Source organism: Lytechinus variegatus, chromosome 14, assembly GCF_018143015.1.
Source record: "Lytechinus variegatus isolate NC3 chromosome 14, Lvar_3.0, whole genome shotgun sequence".
Taxonomy (NCBI): domain Eukaryota; kingdom Metazoa; phylum Echinodermata; class Echinoidea; order Temnopleuroida; family Toxopneustidae; genus Lytechinus; species Lytechinus variegatus.
In genome coordinates, this window is record NC_054753.1 from 15818299 (window position 1) to 15837376 (window position 19078).

At 35.7% G+C, this 19078-nt stretch overlaps 1 protein-coding gene across 1 annotated transcript in view; it reads right to left on the bottom strand.

Moving 5' to 3' along the window:
* The window catches only part of LOC121427335, a 41080-nt gene extending 22349 nt beyond the window's left edge, over positions 1 to 18731 (bottom strand). Inside the window, exons 1-3 of the mRNA XM_041623679.1 lie at positions 18646 to 18731; positions 10364 to 10613; positions 8250 to 8390 (exon numbers count right to left, since the gene is read on the bottom strand). Coding sequence (XP_041479613.1) covers positions 8250 to 8390; positions 10364 to 10613; positions 18646 to 18705 — 451 coding nt within the window. The 5' untranslated portion in view covers positions 18706 to 18731. The remainder of the gene's footprint in view (positions 1 to 8249; positions 8391 to 10363; positions 10614 to 18645) is intronic.
* Between the last annotated feature and the right edge of the window lie 347 nt (positions 18732 to 19078).

The window sequence follows — 19078 nt, forward strand, 5'->3', positions numbered from 1 at the left end:
TGTTGTTGTTGTTCGCTTGGGTTTTAAGGCGCGTGTCATTCAGATATGAATATTTACGCCTATATATCAATTTGTCGTTTTTGTGGTTATAAAATTTTGACGCATAATGGATTAGCGCTGCTTTCAGTAAATTTGAAAGAGATCGTGAAAGGCGGCTCATCACAAATCCTTGATTGTTTGAATAGTATTTTCTGGCCAACCCGGATCAGTAATTTGAACGGGCTTCTCAGCATGCGCGTGGTTGCTATTAAAAACAAGCACTGCCTAGGCCCCCCCAAGACAGTGTGATGCCTGTCAACAGACCTCTCCTTCCGAAGTTTGAAAAGAGAACAATAAAAGTGTGTAATATAAAATACATGATGTATGGTATACCATAACCAATATAAGGACACAATTAATTAATGCAGACATTCTGGGCTTGTGCTCGGTGCAATTAATGTCATGTGTTATTATTAAATGTTACATGTTTAACATGTTATCTGGAATATTCTATCGATTCATAGATGGGTGACACCCGTGTACATGGACTCAAGAGGAACTTCAAAATGCAGTAGCCAAATAGGGCCTACAAGTAAATTTATAGAGAGGAAAAGAAAATAACAAAACAAAATAAAACATATTACATACATAATTATGTACACAATATATACATTTATTTACAGGCGCTTTATCTTATAATATGTTATGCAGAAAGAACTTAAAAATAAGAGAGTCTATGTGTCCTTCTTACGAAAGACACAAGTGCTCTCTGGTGTGAAGCTTCTGATGAAGATAATGATCCCTCGAGATCTGCTGCCTCTTGGGAGTCTGTATCCACTAACAGCATTGTTCTTTCTATGATATATTTTGCACATTTAGTTATAAAATGTCTTGTTGTTTCGGGCACTCCACAAACATCGCATAATCCAGTTAGGTGTGTTTTGAAAAGAAATAGGTTTTGGTTTAATCCTATATTATCCATTCTTAGACAGTGCAAAATGGATTCACTATTCTTGTGGTTCAAGGAACATTTAAAAGTTCCTGCTACGTTTTTTTGGATTCTTTTTAAGGGGGATACAGTTTCTTCCCATCTATTTTGCCATTTTTGCATATAATAAAATTTGATCAAACTATTTGATTCTCTTTTATTTAGTTTATTATGGATGTCAATTGTGGGATGTATTAACGCACCTTTGGCGGCCTTAACATGGAAATGTAGCGTAGTCTTTCTGTCAGACCCAGTTATAAAAGTCATTAAAAACACAACAACAACAACAAAACAAAGACCCTGCAACGAATAAAGGTCAAGTCCTCTTCAGAAAAATGTTGATTTGAATCAATAGAGAAAAGTCAGACAAGCACAATGCTGAAAATTTCATCAAAATCGGATGTAAAATAAGAAAGTTATGGCATTTCAAAGTTTTGCTTATTTTTAACAAAATAGTTATATGAACGAGCCAGCTACATCGAAATGAGAGAGCCGATGATGTCACTCACTATTTCTTTCGGTTTTCATTGTTTGAATTATACATTATTTCAATTTTTACGAATTTGACGATTAGGACCTCCTTGCCTAAAGCACAAAATGTATGATAAATTTCCACGTGTTGCAGGGAGGAATGAAACTTCATTTCACATGACAATGATGATTTAAGAAAATACAAAAGAAATAGTGAGTGAGTGATGTCATCAGTTCCTCATTTGCATACCGAGATGTGCATATAAATGTTTTGTGAAATGAAGCGAAACATTAAAATGCCATAACTTTTTTATTTTACATCCGATTTTGATGAAATTTTCAGTGTTATGCTTGTTGAATTTTTCTCTTTATATACAAATCAAGTTTTTGTTGGGGTGGACTTGTCCTTAAAAAAAATTATTTCTTGTATATTCCTTCCTTTTTTCTATGAAAAAAACCTAAATAACAAAACATTAAAATACATATGAAAAAAACTGCGAAATAAGATATCAGTAAACAATAGGGGGATTACTTCCCGAAAACGATAAAGTTGTAGATTGACGATCTATGATATATTATATAAAAGAAAAACATTCTAACAAGAGGGGATAACCATTCCATTCCATGTTTTTATTTGGCAATAAGTCATGATTGACTATTTTTGCCACCCACTGTATGAGAAGTAGGGTAGCAATTTTATTTAGTATTATTTTTATTACTTCTTTTTATCTCACCTGAAGCCTGTTGCATAAAACTTTTTACCTGAGAAAACTCGGGTAAAAACTGAAAACTAAGGTTAGTCTGATTTCCGCCATTGACTTTAGCACAGGCCAAAAACTCCGGTAAAAACAACCTGAGTTTTCTCAGGTAAAAAGTTTTATGCAACGGGCCCCTGCATAGCAGAGTGAGACTATAGGCGCCGCTTTTCCGACGGCGACGGCGGCGGCGGCGTCAACATCAAATCTTAACCTAAGGTTAAGTTTTTGAAATGACATCATAACTTAGAAAGTATAAAAACCTAGTTCATGAAACTTGACCATAAGGTTAATCAAGTATTACTTAATATCCTATTAGAGTTTCATGTCACATGACCAAGGTCAAAGGTCATTTAGGGTCAATGAACTTTGGCCGATTTGGGGGTATCTGATGAACTACAATCAAAACTTAAAAAGGTTTAGGATCTGATTCATGAAACTTGGACATAATAGTAATCAAGTATCACTGAACATCCTGGGCAAGTTTCAGGTCACATGGTCAAGGTCAAAGGTCATGTGAGGTCAATGAATTTGGCCACATTGGGGGTATTTGTTGAATTACCATCCTATCTCTGTAAGTGTATTGGTCTAGTTTATAAAACGTGGAAATAAGAGTAACCAAGTATCACTTAACATCTTGTGCGAGTTATAGTAGTTTTCAAAGTCAGCACTGCTGCTATGTAGAATCGCGTGATGCAGATGAGACGGTCAGAGGCATTCCACTTGTTTATTATTATTATTTCTTGTATATTCATTCCTTTTTTATGAAAAAAACACAAAACCTTTAAATACATATAAAACAAAAAAATGAGGAATACGATATCAGCACACAATATGGGGATTACTTCCCGTAAACGATAAGGTTGTTGATCGACGATCTATGAGATATTATATAAAAGAAAATCACTCTAACAAGAGGGGATAACGTTTTAACAAGTTCTTCGGTACTTTAAATTTTCAGTGTACCAAGCACCATTTGTAATATATTCAGCATTTTTTTTATTAGTTACAATTCCAATAATCTCAGTGGCCTAAGATATATTTTCTGGGGTTATATTGCCCCGTTAAGTAAAGAGAGAGGGAGAGAGAGAGAGAGGATTTATGTGATCAAGAAGTGATAAGATAGGAAAAAAACTGATTTGAAATGACTGAAAGAGAGACAGGCAAAGAAAGAAGAGCCCCCTCCGAAACCCGTACCAGAGTTACGGAGTTAGGCTGTCCCGTCGGTGGATTCAGGTCCATCAACATCTTGAGGTTTAATCTTTCCAGGGGGCAAACGTGTGTGTGTTTGAGTTTTGTCAGACGTGCCTCAATGAGATATGATTATTTACGTCTGGGACCGACCTTTAACGTCACCATCCGAAAGACGTGACCAGGGCTCGAACCTCTGCATCAATTGTAACTTCCCCACATAGCTTGGATTACAGGCGCACGCCACAACGCCCAGTCTTTAAATATGGTGTAGTCTTTGCTCTAGACCCATGCAGTTATTTCAAAATAGGAAATTATTAGAAACGATAAAAACAGACAAACAATATTAACAAAGACGCCACAATATCATTGATGTAGAATAACGTTGTTGTTGTTGTTATTTTGGGTTTTTAAGGCGCGTACCATTCAGATCTGAATATTTACGCCTTTTATTAATTTGACGTTTTTGTGGTATGCCTTATCACAGGGTTTTATATTTTGGGAGATGCTGGTGTCTAAGTTCTTAGATTAATCTTTTGCTTAATTTGTATTTTAAGAGAACTGGATGTGGGGTAAAGACAACTCTCTAAACCCAAGCATTTTAACTGGGTTTAATTTTAAAGATTGGTCTTAGCTTTGAATTTTTTTCAATATTTGTTTATCTTATAAATAGCTGGGTCTAGACGAAGGTCTAAGCATGATAATAATGTTATTCAACATGAATAAGAATATGACAAAGTCTTATGTTTTTAAGATTGTTTGAATTAATTTCTAAATGACTGGGTCTGGAATAGAGACAACGCTCTAAACATGTGCTTTTGTACTTGGTCTTAATTCGGAGGATTGTTGGTTCTTAGATTCGTTGTTGGGGGTTGGGTTTTATTGTTTTTTTTATTCTTGAAATAATTGTGTCTGGAGGAAAGTCTACAATCGATCTCCATGTTATTCCACAGTAGTTAGATTATTGGGTATTTGTTTTAGACAATTTTATTTTTAAATAATAACCAAGTCTGGAAAATGGACGTTTTCTTTGCAAATGCATACAATGTTTTGTAGGGGTCTTAAGTATTATTATACAAAAGAATCTGGGTGTGGGGTACAGACATATTTTTTACTGGGTGTAACTTTTGAAAACTGGTTTTAGATTTGATTTTCTTTTTTAATTCATTTCTTAGATAACCTGGTCTGGAGGAAAGAGTACGTTTTACAACTCATGTTATTCCAAAAGAATATGATAGGTCCTATGTTAGAAGATTTTTTTTCCGTAATTTTTGTAATGATTAGGTCTGGAAAAAAGACAACATTCTAAACCTCTTTTTAAAAACATGTTCTTAGGTTCAAGGATTGCTTGGTATTAGATTTGGAGTTATTTATATTTTTACTCTTAGCCTTATTTTGAAAAACAAATGACTGGGTCTGGCTGAAAGACTACGCTCTATGTCCATGTTATCCAGCATTAATAAGATTATGGGGTCTTTGTACGGTTTTTGTTGTATTGTTATTTACAATTTTTGAATAACAGGGTTTGGAGAAAAGGCTAAGCTCGATTTTCTTTTTTTTCCCACTGGAATATCATTATGGTCTCTTAGTTTGGACTTATATTATAATTTTTGAAATAAGTGGGTCTGGAAAAAAGACTTTGGACTTACATTATAATTTTTGAAACTACTGCGTTTGGAAAAAGACTTTGGACGCTATATGAAGGCATTACTATAGGGTTTTAGTTTTTAGTTTTAAATAACTGGGTCTGGAGAAAAGACTATGCTTGATTCTCAATTTACTCATAGCACGTATATTCACAATACGTTCAGTATAATTTAAAACAACAACAAAGACTTTAATTCCACCAGTTTTAATCAACTGGGTCTGGAGAGAAGACTAGGCTCTATTCTCATTATTAGCAACCACGCACATGCTGAGAAGCCCGTTCAAATTACTGATCCGGGTTGGCCAGAAAATACTATTTAAACAATCAAGGATTTGTGATGAGCCACCTTTCATGATCTCATTCAAATTTACTGAAAGCAGCGCTAATCCATTATGCGTCAAAATTTTATAACCACAAAAACGACAAATTGATATAGGCGTAAATATTCATATCTGAATGACACGCGCCTCAAAACCCAAGCTAACAACAACAACAACATTTTATTCCACCGGAACATCATTATCGTATCTTAGTTTGGACTTATATCATAATATTTGAAACAATCGGGTCTGGAATAAAGACTTTGGACTTATATTATTATTTTTTAAACAACCGGGTCTGGAATAAAGACTTTGGATTTATATTATAATTTTTGAAACAACAGGGTCTGGAAAAAGACTTTGAATTTATATTATAATTTTTTAAACAACCGGGTCTGGAAAAAGACTTTGGATTTATATTATGATTTTTTAACAACCGGGTCTGGAGAAAAGACTTTGGACTTATATTATCATTTTTGAAACAATCGGGTCTGGAATAAAGACTTTAGGCTCATATGATTATTTTTTAAACAACCGGGTCTGGAATAAAGACTTTTATTTATATTATAATTTTTGAAACAACCGGGTCTGGAATAAAGACTTTGGGCTCATATTATTATTTTTGAAACAACCGGGTCTGGAGAAAAGACTTTGGACTTATATTATCATTTTTGAAACAATCGGGTCTGGAATAAAGACTTTAGGCTCATATGATTATTTTTTAAACAACCGGGTCTGGAATGAAGACTTTTAGTTATATTACAATTTTTTAAACAACCGGGTCTGGAATGAAGACTTTGGGCTCTTATTATTATTTTTGAAACAACCGGTCTGGAATAAAGACTTTGGATTTATATTATAATTTTTGAAACAACCGGGTCTGGAGAAAAGATTTGGACTTATATTATCATATTTGAAACAATCGGGTCTGGAATAAAGACTTTGGACTTGTATTATTATTTTTTAAACAACCGGGTCTGGAATAAAGAATTTGGATTTATATTATTATTTTTGAAACAACAGGGTCTGGAAAAAGACTTTGGATTTATATTATGATTTTTTAAACAACCGGGTCTGGAGAAAAGACTTTGGACTTATATTATCATTTTTAAAACAATCGGGTCTGGAATAAAGACTTTAGGCTCATATGATTATTTTTTAAACAACCGGGTCTGGAATAAAGACTTTGGGCTCATATTATTATTTTTTAAACAACCGGGTCTGGAATAAAGACTTTGGATTTATATTTTAATTTTTAAACAACAGGGTCTGGAAAAAGACTTTGGATTTATATTATGATTTTTTAAAAAACCGGGTCTGGAGAAAAGACTTTGGACTTATATTATCATTTTTGAAACAATCGGGTCTGGAATAAAGACTTTAGGCTCATATGATTATTTTTTAAACAACCGGGTCTGGAATAAAGACTTTGTACTTATAATATATTTTTTAAACAACCGGGTCTGGAATAAAGACTTTGGGCTCATATTATTATTTTTGAAACAACCGGGTCTGGAATAAAGACTTTGGATTTATATTATAAGTTTTGAATCAACCGGGTCTGGAATAAAGACTTTGGATTTATATTATAATTTGTTAATTAACCGGGTCAGGAAAAGAGACTTTGCACTTTTGTGCTATATGAACGCATTACTATACGATTTTAGTTCAGAACGGATTTGCCAAAAATCCCTTCAAATTTATTACATTTGTGGGTAAAGTCATTATTACATTTGTGGGCGATCAAAAATTATTACATTTGTGGGTAAAGTGCATTATTACATTTGTGGGTGAAATTATTACATTTGTGGGTAAAGTGTTATTACATTTGTGGGCGTTATTACATTTGTGGGTAAAGTGTTATTACATTTGTGGGCGTTATTACATTTGTGGGCGTTATTACATTTGTGGGTGCAACACCCCCCTTAAGATCTCGGCCACGGATTGCACGATCACAACGAAAATTTGCATGATGGTAGAGAATGATGTAATCTTTGCAGTTGCATTGGTAAATTTCACTGATTTTTATTTTATATGAATTAATTATGCTAATTTATTCATGAAATCATACCTTTTGCTCTGATTCGCTAAACATAGCTCCTAGAATGCTATTTTTTGGTGAAAATATTCTTTAAAGCATTCCTAACAATTGTGAAAAAAAAATTCTGGTACCAAGACCAATTTCTTATGTATTTTATTGTTTTTAATTTCTTATGGACAGTGTATTTCTTTGTTTTTTTACTTTTTTATTGATTTTTCGATGGAAATTTTTCCAGACTTAATTCTGATCATAAACAAGGCAAAATTAATCAAGTTTAATCAGTAAAAGTAGAAATAATGATACATTTATGAAGTTTGGCTAAATACACAATTTGCATTGGATTTATACATGAAATCACGTTTTTGAGCAATTTTGGGTCTGACATGCACTTGCATAATGTTGCGTAATGTCGTAACCACGTACCAGGGCGTCACATATTTCGTCTTGAAAGTAAACAGTCAGCGAGCGGGGAGGTAAAAAAAATTTGTGCAGCAGACATATCGCGAAAATTGTCGAGGGGGGCATTATGCCCCCTCTCCCGGAGAATTAGGGTTAAGACATCAATTTCCATGTCTCTAGATAGTCAGTTCCGCTCAGAGGCCTCTAGAGGCCACTCAAGAGCAACTATCCACAATCCCCTTCGTCACATACAATGGGGGAATGAGGAGGCAATGGTCACATGCCTGGGCCTTGCGTCAGAAATTTGAATGAGCCAGCTTTTTTCCCCTCTCCTCTCCATTTTTTCATTAGGTGAAAAATCACAGCTGACACACAATTGGTTTCAAATAGGGTTGAAACAAAATAAGCCACTCATTTCATCTTAACTACATTCATGTAATAAATGAGATAAAATTACCCTGAAGTTTAAGGTTGAGTCCAGACATGGTCGCTTCCTTCAGCCTCTCTTTGAGCTTTGCCATTGCCCTATGAACTGCTTCTTTGTCATCTGCACCGGCAGGCTCTGGAATCGGAACCGCTTTGGAACCAACCTTTGGAGCTAGAAGGCGGTAGGGAAAAGTTTGGATTTATCATTATTGAAAGTATCGTAGTTGATATTAATCTGTTGTTTTTATATGTTTTGTTTAATTTCATTATTTCTTCACAGCATTACCGCATGATGGATCTACGTCATGAGGTTCAAATCTTTGTTAATTAAAGGACAAGTCCACCCCAACAAAAACTTGATTTGAATAAAAAGAGAAAAGTTCAACAAGCATAACACTGAAAATTTCATCAAAATCGGATGTAAAATAAGAAAGTTATGACATTTTGAAGTTTCGCTTCATTTCACAAAACAGTTATATGCACATATCGGCCGGTATGCAAATGAGGGAACTGATGACATCACTCCCTCACTATTTTTTTTGTATTTTATTATATGAAATATGAAATATTTTCATTTTCTCGTCATTGTCATGTGAAATGAAGTTTCATTCCTCCCTGAACACGTGGAATTCCATTATTTTAACATTTTGTGCTTCAGGCAAGGAGGTCCTAATCTACAAATTCGTAAAAATTGTATAATTCAAACAATAAAAAACAAAACAAATAGTGAGTGAGTGACATCATCGACCCTCTCATTTGGATGTTACTGGCTCGTTCGTATACCTATTTTGTTAAAAATACGCGAAACTCTGAAATGTCATAACTTTCTTATTTTACATCTTATTTTGATGAAATCTTCAGCATTGTGCTTGTCTGATTTTTCTACATTGATTCAAATCAACTTTTGTATGAGGTGGACTTGACCTTTAAGGAGATGAAGCATTTTGGGCAGAGATGCCAACCTTTAAAAGTAAAAAGCAGTAATCCAAAAGCTCAAAAGCTCCTAAATCTGCAATAAAAGTCATAATTCTCATACCTGCCATTTCTTAGAAGAGGTTATATAGAACAGATAGTAACGGATTATATTACATGCGGCTTGCTAGAAGACCAGGGGGGTGTTTCACAAAGACTTAAGTATGACTTAGAGTCGCACTTAAATGTCTGGTTGCGCGCAGTATAAAAGGCATGACACCATTGGTCAGATCATGCCAAGATGACGCGCACTACTGCGTATTGATCAATAAGATTGCGCGTTGCATATCATGTACGCGTCGAGATTTAAGTGCGACCTAAGTCATACTTAAATCTTTGTGAAACACCCCCCAGCTATTAAAGAGCTTAGGTGACCACTCTGCTTGGGTAAATAAAATGTTGTCAATTGATGTAATGAACAGCAGGTTGCAGGAACTGATTTTGCTCAAACTTTGTTGGAATATTTGATGGCCAATGGAAATTTGGGTGAGATATGAAAATGAAGGAATTCTCTCTCATAGGATAAGGAGATGTCCTTGAAAGGACCAGTATAACAAGGTGAGCCATGCTTTGAGAGTCAAAGATTAATAATAATTGGATTTATATAGCGCTTTTTCCAGAGGATACAAAGCGCTGTTAATTGCATAAGACAGGTTAAGGTTTATGGTTTTCTAAGTGTGTTTTGAGATGTTTTTTGAAGAGGTTAAGAGAAGAGAGGTTTCGAAGAGATGGAGGGAGTTTGTTCCAAAGACGGGGGGCAAGAGATTGAAAGGGGTTGAAACCGGCCTGTTTTCTGGACTTTGGAATTACATAGGAAGGAGCAGCAGTAGAATGAAGAGAGTAAGTAGATCTTTGTTGCTGAAATAATGAAGAAATGTAATCTTGAAGGTAGTGTGGTTGACAGATGAAATGAGTAGATGAAATGAGGAGTTCTAGGGATCGTTTCATCATCCTTTTCATCTGACAAGTTGTCGGATTGTTAGATCTGACAACTTTCCTTGAATCTGATTGGCTAAGAAGCATGGTTACCATGGTAGCTGTCAGATAAAATGGGACTTGTCGGATAAATTTTCTGACAAGTCCTTCCATCAAATGCTCCCCTGGGCAGCTTGACTGTCATCTCGATAATGACAGTGATGAAATAAGAAGAAAATAAGTACAATATTTCCTTGCCATTTGAGATGATCTCATATTCTTCGTCGATCTTCTTCTCTTCATCCTTCACCTCCTCCTCCTCCTCCTCCTCTTCCTGCTCCTCCACCTCCGGCTCCTCCTCAAGCTCCTCGTCATCTCCGTCTCGTTTTGAAAGGAGGGTCAAGGCAGCGTGGTGGTACCTCTCAGATAAACCTCTGACCTTAACTTTCACACAGCCACTGCTGTCTTCTGTTTCCACAACTCTCCCTTCCTCCCCTGGCATTACGCTCTGCATGGACAAAAAGTGATTCAACACGAATAAATTTTATCCATATGGTACCTGTAGGCCAGACCCACCCCCCCACCCAGATAAGAATAACTAAACTACAAGTAAGCTGTGGAAATTTTGTTCAGTAAGCAGAAAACATGACAAAACCCTCAAAATAATTCAAATTGTAATGTGAATAATTTATCAGCCACCAAAAGAAATATGTTCATATTTTTTCTTCCTTATTTTTTGGGCTGAATTCAACTATTTAGGACCTGGAAATATCAAATGAAATGTAGGAATGGTGTAATTTTTATTGCAAGAACAGAGAGCGAAGTCGGTTCAGTCATGCCTGTCGAACCAAAGATCATGCCTTCGAGTCTACCCCGGGCAGATGACTGAAGCCAATGCGTTGTGTGTAAACGTCTCTCCCCTGTTCCATAGATGCAGGCTATGTTACAGTGGAAAACACTTCATCTCTCAGAAAGGACATTAAATGGAGGCCCAACGTAGAGGAGAGTTACCGCCTCTGCACGTAAAGAACCTACTGAGCTATTTGTATAAGAGTAAGGGGAAACCCCGGTTAAGTGGTCCACCTGCTCCCCAATGAGAAATATCGGGTGGAGAGACCCGCTACGGGTCATAGTGTTTCAGCTCACTTTAACTCTTTAAGCGCCATTGGCAGCTATTTTTGCCCATAGGCCACTCGTGTCGGTGGCAGCTATTTGTGCCCATGTAACTTTTTTTTGTTTAACCAATTTTACAGCCAGAAAATCAACACCATATTCTGTGTTTTTTATGTTGTTATACTGGCAAGGAATTCACAATTCATTTTATCATATAAAAAATGACAGGGATCATGGTGGCAGCGGTGAAACCAGTGATCGCTTTTGAAATGACAGGGATCAAGTAACCAGCTACTGTATTGTTGGGAAGTAAACTGCATGTCTTTTTACCGAAATTCGCATGCTTCATAACCTACTAACCCAAACGGGCGCCCGCGAGTCGCCGCCCGCTAGCCCCGGCTATCGCATCGCTCATGTACCGTACTGTGCATACCCAATGCACTGTCACAGCAAATCACACAGTGTTGTGAGAAGGAGCGAGATGCTCACGGTAACTGTAAACAATCAAATATAGCCTGAATAAGTTATAACTGTGTTCAATCACTGGCACAGAGGTCTGCATCATAAGATCAACATACACTAAAAGTTGATAAAACCTAAATTACTTAATGTTCTGGACTAGAGTGTGAACAATGAATTAATATTTTCCTAATATTAATTGTAAATCTGGAGTGTGAGAAGTGAGTGGGAGTGACCAGCATTTTCACTGCATGAAACACCTAATGACATTCACACAGGGCTGTGAGTGCGTTACAGGTATCATCACCAGTCGACCTGTGACTGTAAGGAGCGTTCACACGTGGATATAATCAGACATTAATATCTACACTCATTCATTTAAATACCTAATTCGTACAGCGAACATACACAATGAGTAGTGGAAAATATCCAGAAATGAACTGGGAGGCAACAGACCTACCCGAAGAGTTCCAGCTTTTCAGACAAAGAATGGAGCTGATTCTAGCAGACCAAGACATAACTGATCAGAAGAAAATGGCTATAAAAATCAAGATTGCTGTAGGCAATGAAGGCTTGCGTCGAATCAATGCATCGGGGCTATCAGAGACCGATAAAGAAAAACCGCAAGAGCTATGGAGACTATTAGAGGCACAGTTAAAGGTCAATATCAATTTTCGCATACACCGCTTAGAGCTAATGCGGTACAGGCAGAAACCAGATGAAACGATCGATGAATTCGTTACCAGGTGTAGGGACAAAGCCAAAAATTGCGATTTCGAGGAAGCTGAGTTAAATGAGCGAATCATGGAGCTAGTGATTGCGTCAACTCCAAGTCTCGAATTCCAAAAGTCATTGCTAGATCAACCGAAAGGTTACAAGGTCGAACAAATTTTGGTAGAAGGTCGTAAATACGAGGCAGTTGCTGCGAGCCGACAATGTCTTGAGACACTAGACCCTAAACAGAATATCGATTCGTTCAAGCGTAACCAGGGACGAAAAGCATGTGGTAACTGCGGACGTTTCCACAAACCTCGTCAGTGCCCTGCGTATGACAACGAGTGCCGTGCCTGTGGCACCAAGGGCCATTGGGCCAAATTCTGTCAAATGATCGTAGTCGTAAACAGAATCGTAGATCAGATGACCGAAGATCCGACACGGTATCTGATGATCGTAAACCAAGACAAAACAAATCACGATCAAAGTCGAAAAGTCGAAAGAGTAAACCAATAAGCGAAATGGACATAACACATGATACTACCACAGATCATGATCATTATCAATCTACAGATAGTCCATTCAACGTAGCACAATTCGACACCATACACACTAATGGACCACACACAGTTGTAAATCCAGAAGGTACTGTAGCATTTGCTAACATTGACATAATATGCCCACAGAGAGTAGGTCAACATAAGCTTTACCTAAAAGTGGACTCGGGGGCAAGTGCTAACACTATCACTGTACGTACCGCCAAGGCAATTTACGGTCCAAAGTGGGAATCAGTAGTGAAACAAACAACAATAAAACTTATAGCTTATGGAGAGACACAAATTCCATGTAAGGGTACACTAGACATAAAGTGTAGATACAAGAGTACAAAATGGTCAACACATACATTCTATGTAGCAGATGTCAATGGTCCAGCGATCCTAGGGTTGTTAGGTTGCACTGACCTTGGAATCATCACAATTCACTCAATGGACGACAAAACACCTACAACCAATCCTAAACCTAAACAAACACCTATCACAAGTGTAAGGGATCTCAAACAAGCATATCCGAATCAGTTTGACGCTATTGGTAGTTTCCGAGGGAAGGCAATGCTTCATGTCAAGGATGATGCTAAACCTACCATAGACGCACCCCGCAAGTGCAGCGTACACTTGAAAGACAAAATCAAGGCGGAACTGGACAATATGGAGCAGCAAGGAGTCATCAGAAAAATTGAGTACCACACCGATTGGTGCAGCTCCATGACCACTGATGGATCCATCAGGATTTGTCTTGACCCCGGAAGGTGTATGGAGTGCCTAGATATCCATACTGATATCGTAACAGTTTACATAGACATTTTTTGAGTAAAATTGTATTTTTGCATCATTATTTTGAAGAGTTGATTTTGAATATTGCCGCGATCTGAATCAAGATTTCCCCTATACAAACATGTGATATAAAGGTTGTGTGTAGCAATACACGTACTTCTATGGGCAGAGCAAAGGCGAGTGTGCGAAGGCATTCAGCTCGGAATTGACCAATGACAGAGCGGTACGATGTTCCTCACCCAGCACTACTCGCCCATTCGCTATTGTTACATGAATATTCATGAGCTATCGATCGGGTCTTCTGCAGGCCGGTATGGTAGTATTCTTGTGTCAAGGCTTTTTTGTGCCTGCAAATGTGCATGGTTTGGGGGAGATTTTTACTTTTTTTATTATTTTTTTTTTGGGGGGGAGGTTTTATACTTTGTTTTTTGCATTCTCACAAAATTGTTCTCGTTATGAATATATGAGTAAAGAAGGCTGTCATTTCCAACTCTCGTCGCACTGCAATCATCACACTCATTGTTTATTTATTCATTTATTATTGTTATTATTATCATTATTAGTATGACTATTATCATTATCATTATTATCATTATTGTTATTTTAATTATTATTATCATTTTCGATATTTTTCTCCTTCACCTTATTCTTATTATCATTAAAGGGATGGTCCGGGCTGAAAGTATTTATAGTTTTATAAATAGGGCAGGATTCACTGAGCAAAATACCGAAAAATTCATCAAAACCGGATAACAAATAACAAAGTTATTGAATTTTAAAAGTCAAGGCGGCAAGGGCGAAATAAAAAGTATGATGTGTGTGACCTTTTATTTACAAAATTCTGTGAATGTCATGCATTTTCCGCAATGCGTTTTTTTTTCATTCTTCCTCATTTGTTTTATTAGCGAGAAATAATTCATATTAATCAATGTATCATTTCTTCCGATGATCCGCTTTCTTTTGATTTTCCCTTTTTGCCAGCAAAAAGATGATGGGTAAATACCCCTACACGCTGAGCTCATATTATCAAATCTGATATCATATACTACTAAATGAAAAAAATGAATCAAGCAAATTTGATAACACCAAATTACGAACCAAGTTTGGTGGAAAAAATAAACATCAAATTTGCATCGGTTACGGAAAGAAACCTAAATATTATTTTGATCATCAACAAAATATATGTTGTCAAATGTGGCAAGGGCGAAATCAAAAATAAGATGGGTGTAAGGAAGATAAAAAAACAAAAAAAATAAATGTGAGTGAGCGAATCAAACGACTAAACGCACATTTCATGATCTTTTATATACAAAATTCTGTGAATGTCATGTATTTTATTCTTCCTCATTTGTATTATTAGCAAGAAATAATGTATATCAATCAATGTATCATTTCTTCCGATGATACGCTTTCTTTTGTTTCTCCTTTTTGCCAGCAAAAAGATAATGGGTATATATCCCTACACGCTGAGCTCATATGGCAAATCTGGTAGCATAAACTGGATTACTACTAAATGAAAAAAAATAATATATCAAGCAAATTTGATAATTGAAAATGTTAAATCGAAATAAATATTTGAATAAAAATTATGTATTTTGATGGCAATAAGTCAATGGAAGGTGTTGGGGAAAGAGACAGAGGAATTTTAATCTTGATCTCAACGGAGAGAAAAGCTATTGTTCGTATCGGAACCTTTGAAAGTATTCAATTGTCAAATCAAAAGACGCGCGCGTGGCCCGATTTCTATAAACATCCTGTGCTAAATTGCTTTCCCCGATAACAGGTCAGGAGGGAGCGCGGATTAGACATTCCTCATGAAATGGAGTCTGGGCATCTATTGTTTATGACTTGGTGGCATGAACAATAAAACGAAGTCGCTATCAGACAGGTGGCTACTTTGGTGGAACATTATTTTTTTTATGCCGAAGCAGATATAATGAATATTTCATCCCCATCATGAAATGTCCACAGAGTGAATTTTACCTGTTATATTTATCGTTCTTTCACTGTTCAGCTACGATTTTATATCAAATAGTCATCCCATTGGGCTTCCTGGCATGTCGACGAAGACCGTTGCCTTTTTTCAAACCGCTTGCTATGTATGCTCGCTCGCTGAATGAAATGAAGCCTATAGTTTGATAATAATCAATTATTCAAAGGCAAAATATGCAATGAGGCCCTTTTCTTGTCTCAGATTGTCATTATATTTTCATATTTATATTGCATTATATTTTCCACAAGAAAAAGAATATCCGGCATCTATTGTCCATTTCTTGGCATATACGAGATGCATAGTTGGCTCAGATTAATATCCTTTCATAGATGAGGCTACAAAGATCAGATATGATCATATTTAAAAATATTTTTTCTAGAGATCTTTATATCCTCTCTATACAAATCATCTTTATTTCATAACAAAATATACAATTTACCCAGGTCCTTTGCCGGAAATAGTGGGGCAAAGTCCGCTTCACTGGCAATATGCAGGATTATGGAATGTATATATATATATATATATATATATATATAAATGTATGTATATATATATATATATATATATATATATATATATATATATATATATATATATATATATATATATATATATATATATATATATATATAAATATATAGGTATATTGTTATAAAACAAACACATAATGAGCTTCGTGCAGTACATAAGAAATCGTAGTATGGGGAGATGTGTAACTATAAAAGGAATGAATTATGTGGACAGATGTCACGGGAAGAGAAAGTAAAATAAAAGTGAAAAAAAAAACACGAGATGAAAAAGAAAGGAGAGAGAGTCCAGAGATTACGAGAGATGGATGGATAGATAGATAGAGAGAGATGTGAGATCAGTTACGTAATAATGATAATGTATGAATATTATGCTAGAATTATGTTTTGTAATAAATACATTTAATTTTGTATTCAACCTGGGTCATCACAAAAAAGGGCTAAAAATCAACATAAACACTTCCACCTGACCTCACATTTTTTTTAGGCAGGGGGAGGGGTCAGACCAGAAATACAGAACAAATAGGCTTATTTTCATTTTGAAAATTTGTATTGATTTTTAGTTTGTAACTGATCTGCATTTCCTCTTCTTGATTCACGAAAAAAAAAATTCTAGTTCTGTGTACTTTGCCAAGAACGCTCACATTATTTTGTGGGATTTTACACCCCAAACCTGTTATACCCCTTTCATAAACCCAATTATGCGGCTAATAGCAGCATAATTTGGTCGTAAAATCGGAAGAGGACCAGAGTTATCCGCATTATTTTGATGCTGCAATTATCGGCATAATAGCAGCATCGGGACCAGATTTTGACTTTATGAACGCATTTCGAAAGTAATGCGGGTAATTGCCATGGAGCGGTCACAAGGTCACCCTTTTCAAACGCAACCGCATCGGAGGGGGTGTGTGCGGTTTCCATGACGATTATCGTCCTTTTTCAGGACGGGCGCTCGTTTTATTTTCAGAGTTTATGAACGCAATTTTTATTGAATTATCCGCATAGGTTTATGAAAGGGGTATTAGTATTGAATCTGTCCGATCCCTCTTTATCTTTATTTCAATACATCATCTTTAGTTTTTCTATATTTTGTCTCCTTGTGACTGGCAATAACTTTGTTACAGTACGAAAGCCCGTATGTACGAGGAATAGACCCTGACAAAATATGACCAAACTTTACACTAATTTATGATAGAACGATAGTTGACTGGGTCGCAAATGTTTGTTGCCGACACTGGATAGAAATCGCCTACATTATCCAAAACAGTATACAGTTGAGTGCATCGCACACCACAAATCGTATCCAGGTTACGATTTTTCCAAAGCATGTTTTGCATTACGACAATATTGACAAGAATTGAAATGACATAAAATTTTCTCTGCACTAATAATTTTGTTGCGGATTACCGCGCATTCTAAAAAAATACAGGGTCTTGTTTTGAAGACTACACGAATGTAAGGGTACGGTTGGCTGCACTGTGAAGATACATGGCTCTAATATATTATTGTGTGTGTTTACGTGGGGATCGCAGCTGTGCTGTGATTGGTCACTTGATCGACGACAATGCCCTTTTTTCGAAAAGGACGGTTTCAATTGTGTGTGTATAAACCCTCTCGTATTTCAGAGGAAATAACTTGAATAGCAAAATAGTATTTCATTCAAAAGAACATTATTTTTCACATTTTTGTTTGTTCAGTTACATCAATATATACGTCATTTGAAAGGGTAAACATTGAACTTTCATTTCATCTTATTAATTTCTTGGTATCTCTACAATTCCTTGGGTTATTTACTCTTTGAAATGTTCATGAATCATAATTTTCTAGGTTTTACTTATTGAAAAAAAACGATGTAAAATATTTCATCTTTTCTCAATTTTTCCAAACGCAGATTTGAAAGGTCATAACATGATCATAAAGTCCATGAACCATGCATCATTTCATGTGTAGAAGTTTTCATTATACAACGTACGGGAAAAGAGTTATTACCGTTTTAAAATCGGTCTTTGCTTACGTTTCAGTCAATTTAGGATTCCTCGAATATCCCTGGCACTAGAGGGGTATTGGAGCTGGCATAGTAAGAGTTAAACCTCCCAGGCACAGGTGACGCCAAACAAATAATGACAATAATAATAATAATAATAATAATTGCAAAGTACTCGAGCATCTACAATTAGGTAGATATTATCTCCTTAATTATATGCAACACACTTACTTCAATTTAAAAACTAGACTTTTCTGTAGCCTTACAAGTTTCCTATGTGTACACACACCATTCAATAAGATTGTCATTTCTGTTTTCATTCCACAAGATATTTTCTGTTAAAGATGTCCTTTCAAGGACCGTTTCATTACACTTGGCCTTTACGGAAACTCAAAGTACAGGCAAGAAATTAAACTTACCAATTCAATGCTCTCATTAATCTTCTTGATTTTGCGATGTAAATCTTCAATCATATCCATGTTTGCAGTGATCCTGACTTGATCTCCTATTTTATAATTTATCACCTGTTCAAACATCGCAGGAAAATAAAAACATTATTTCTGCATTATATTAACAATTGAGAGTTTGAGGTTGGACAAAGTAGTATTGGGGGACTTTTTAATTTTGCACACAATAGTTTTAAAACATTTTCAAATTCAAATCAAATAAATACTTCACATATTTACATCATCAAAATTCCTAGAATTAAAAGGCCTAATGGTAAAGACACAAAATGATACAAAAAAGTTTGAAGGGCCAAAAGGAATAAAAAGTTAATAAAAAAAAAAACTTTTGTGAAATCTAGGGAAATATTATAAGCACCATAATTTTTGCATATTTTACATCTGATTC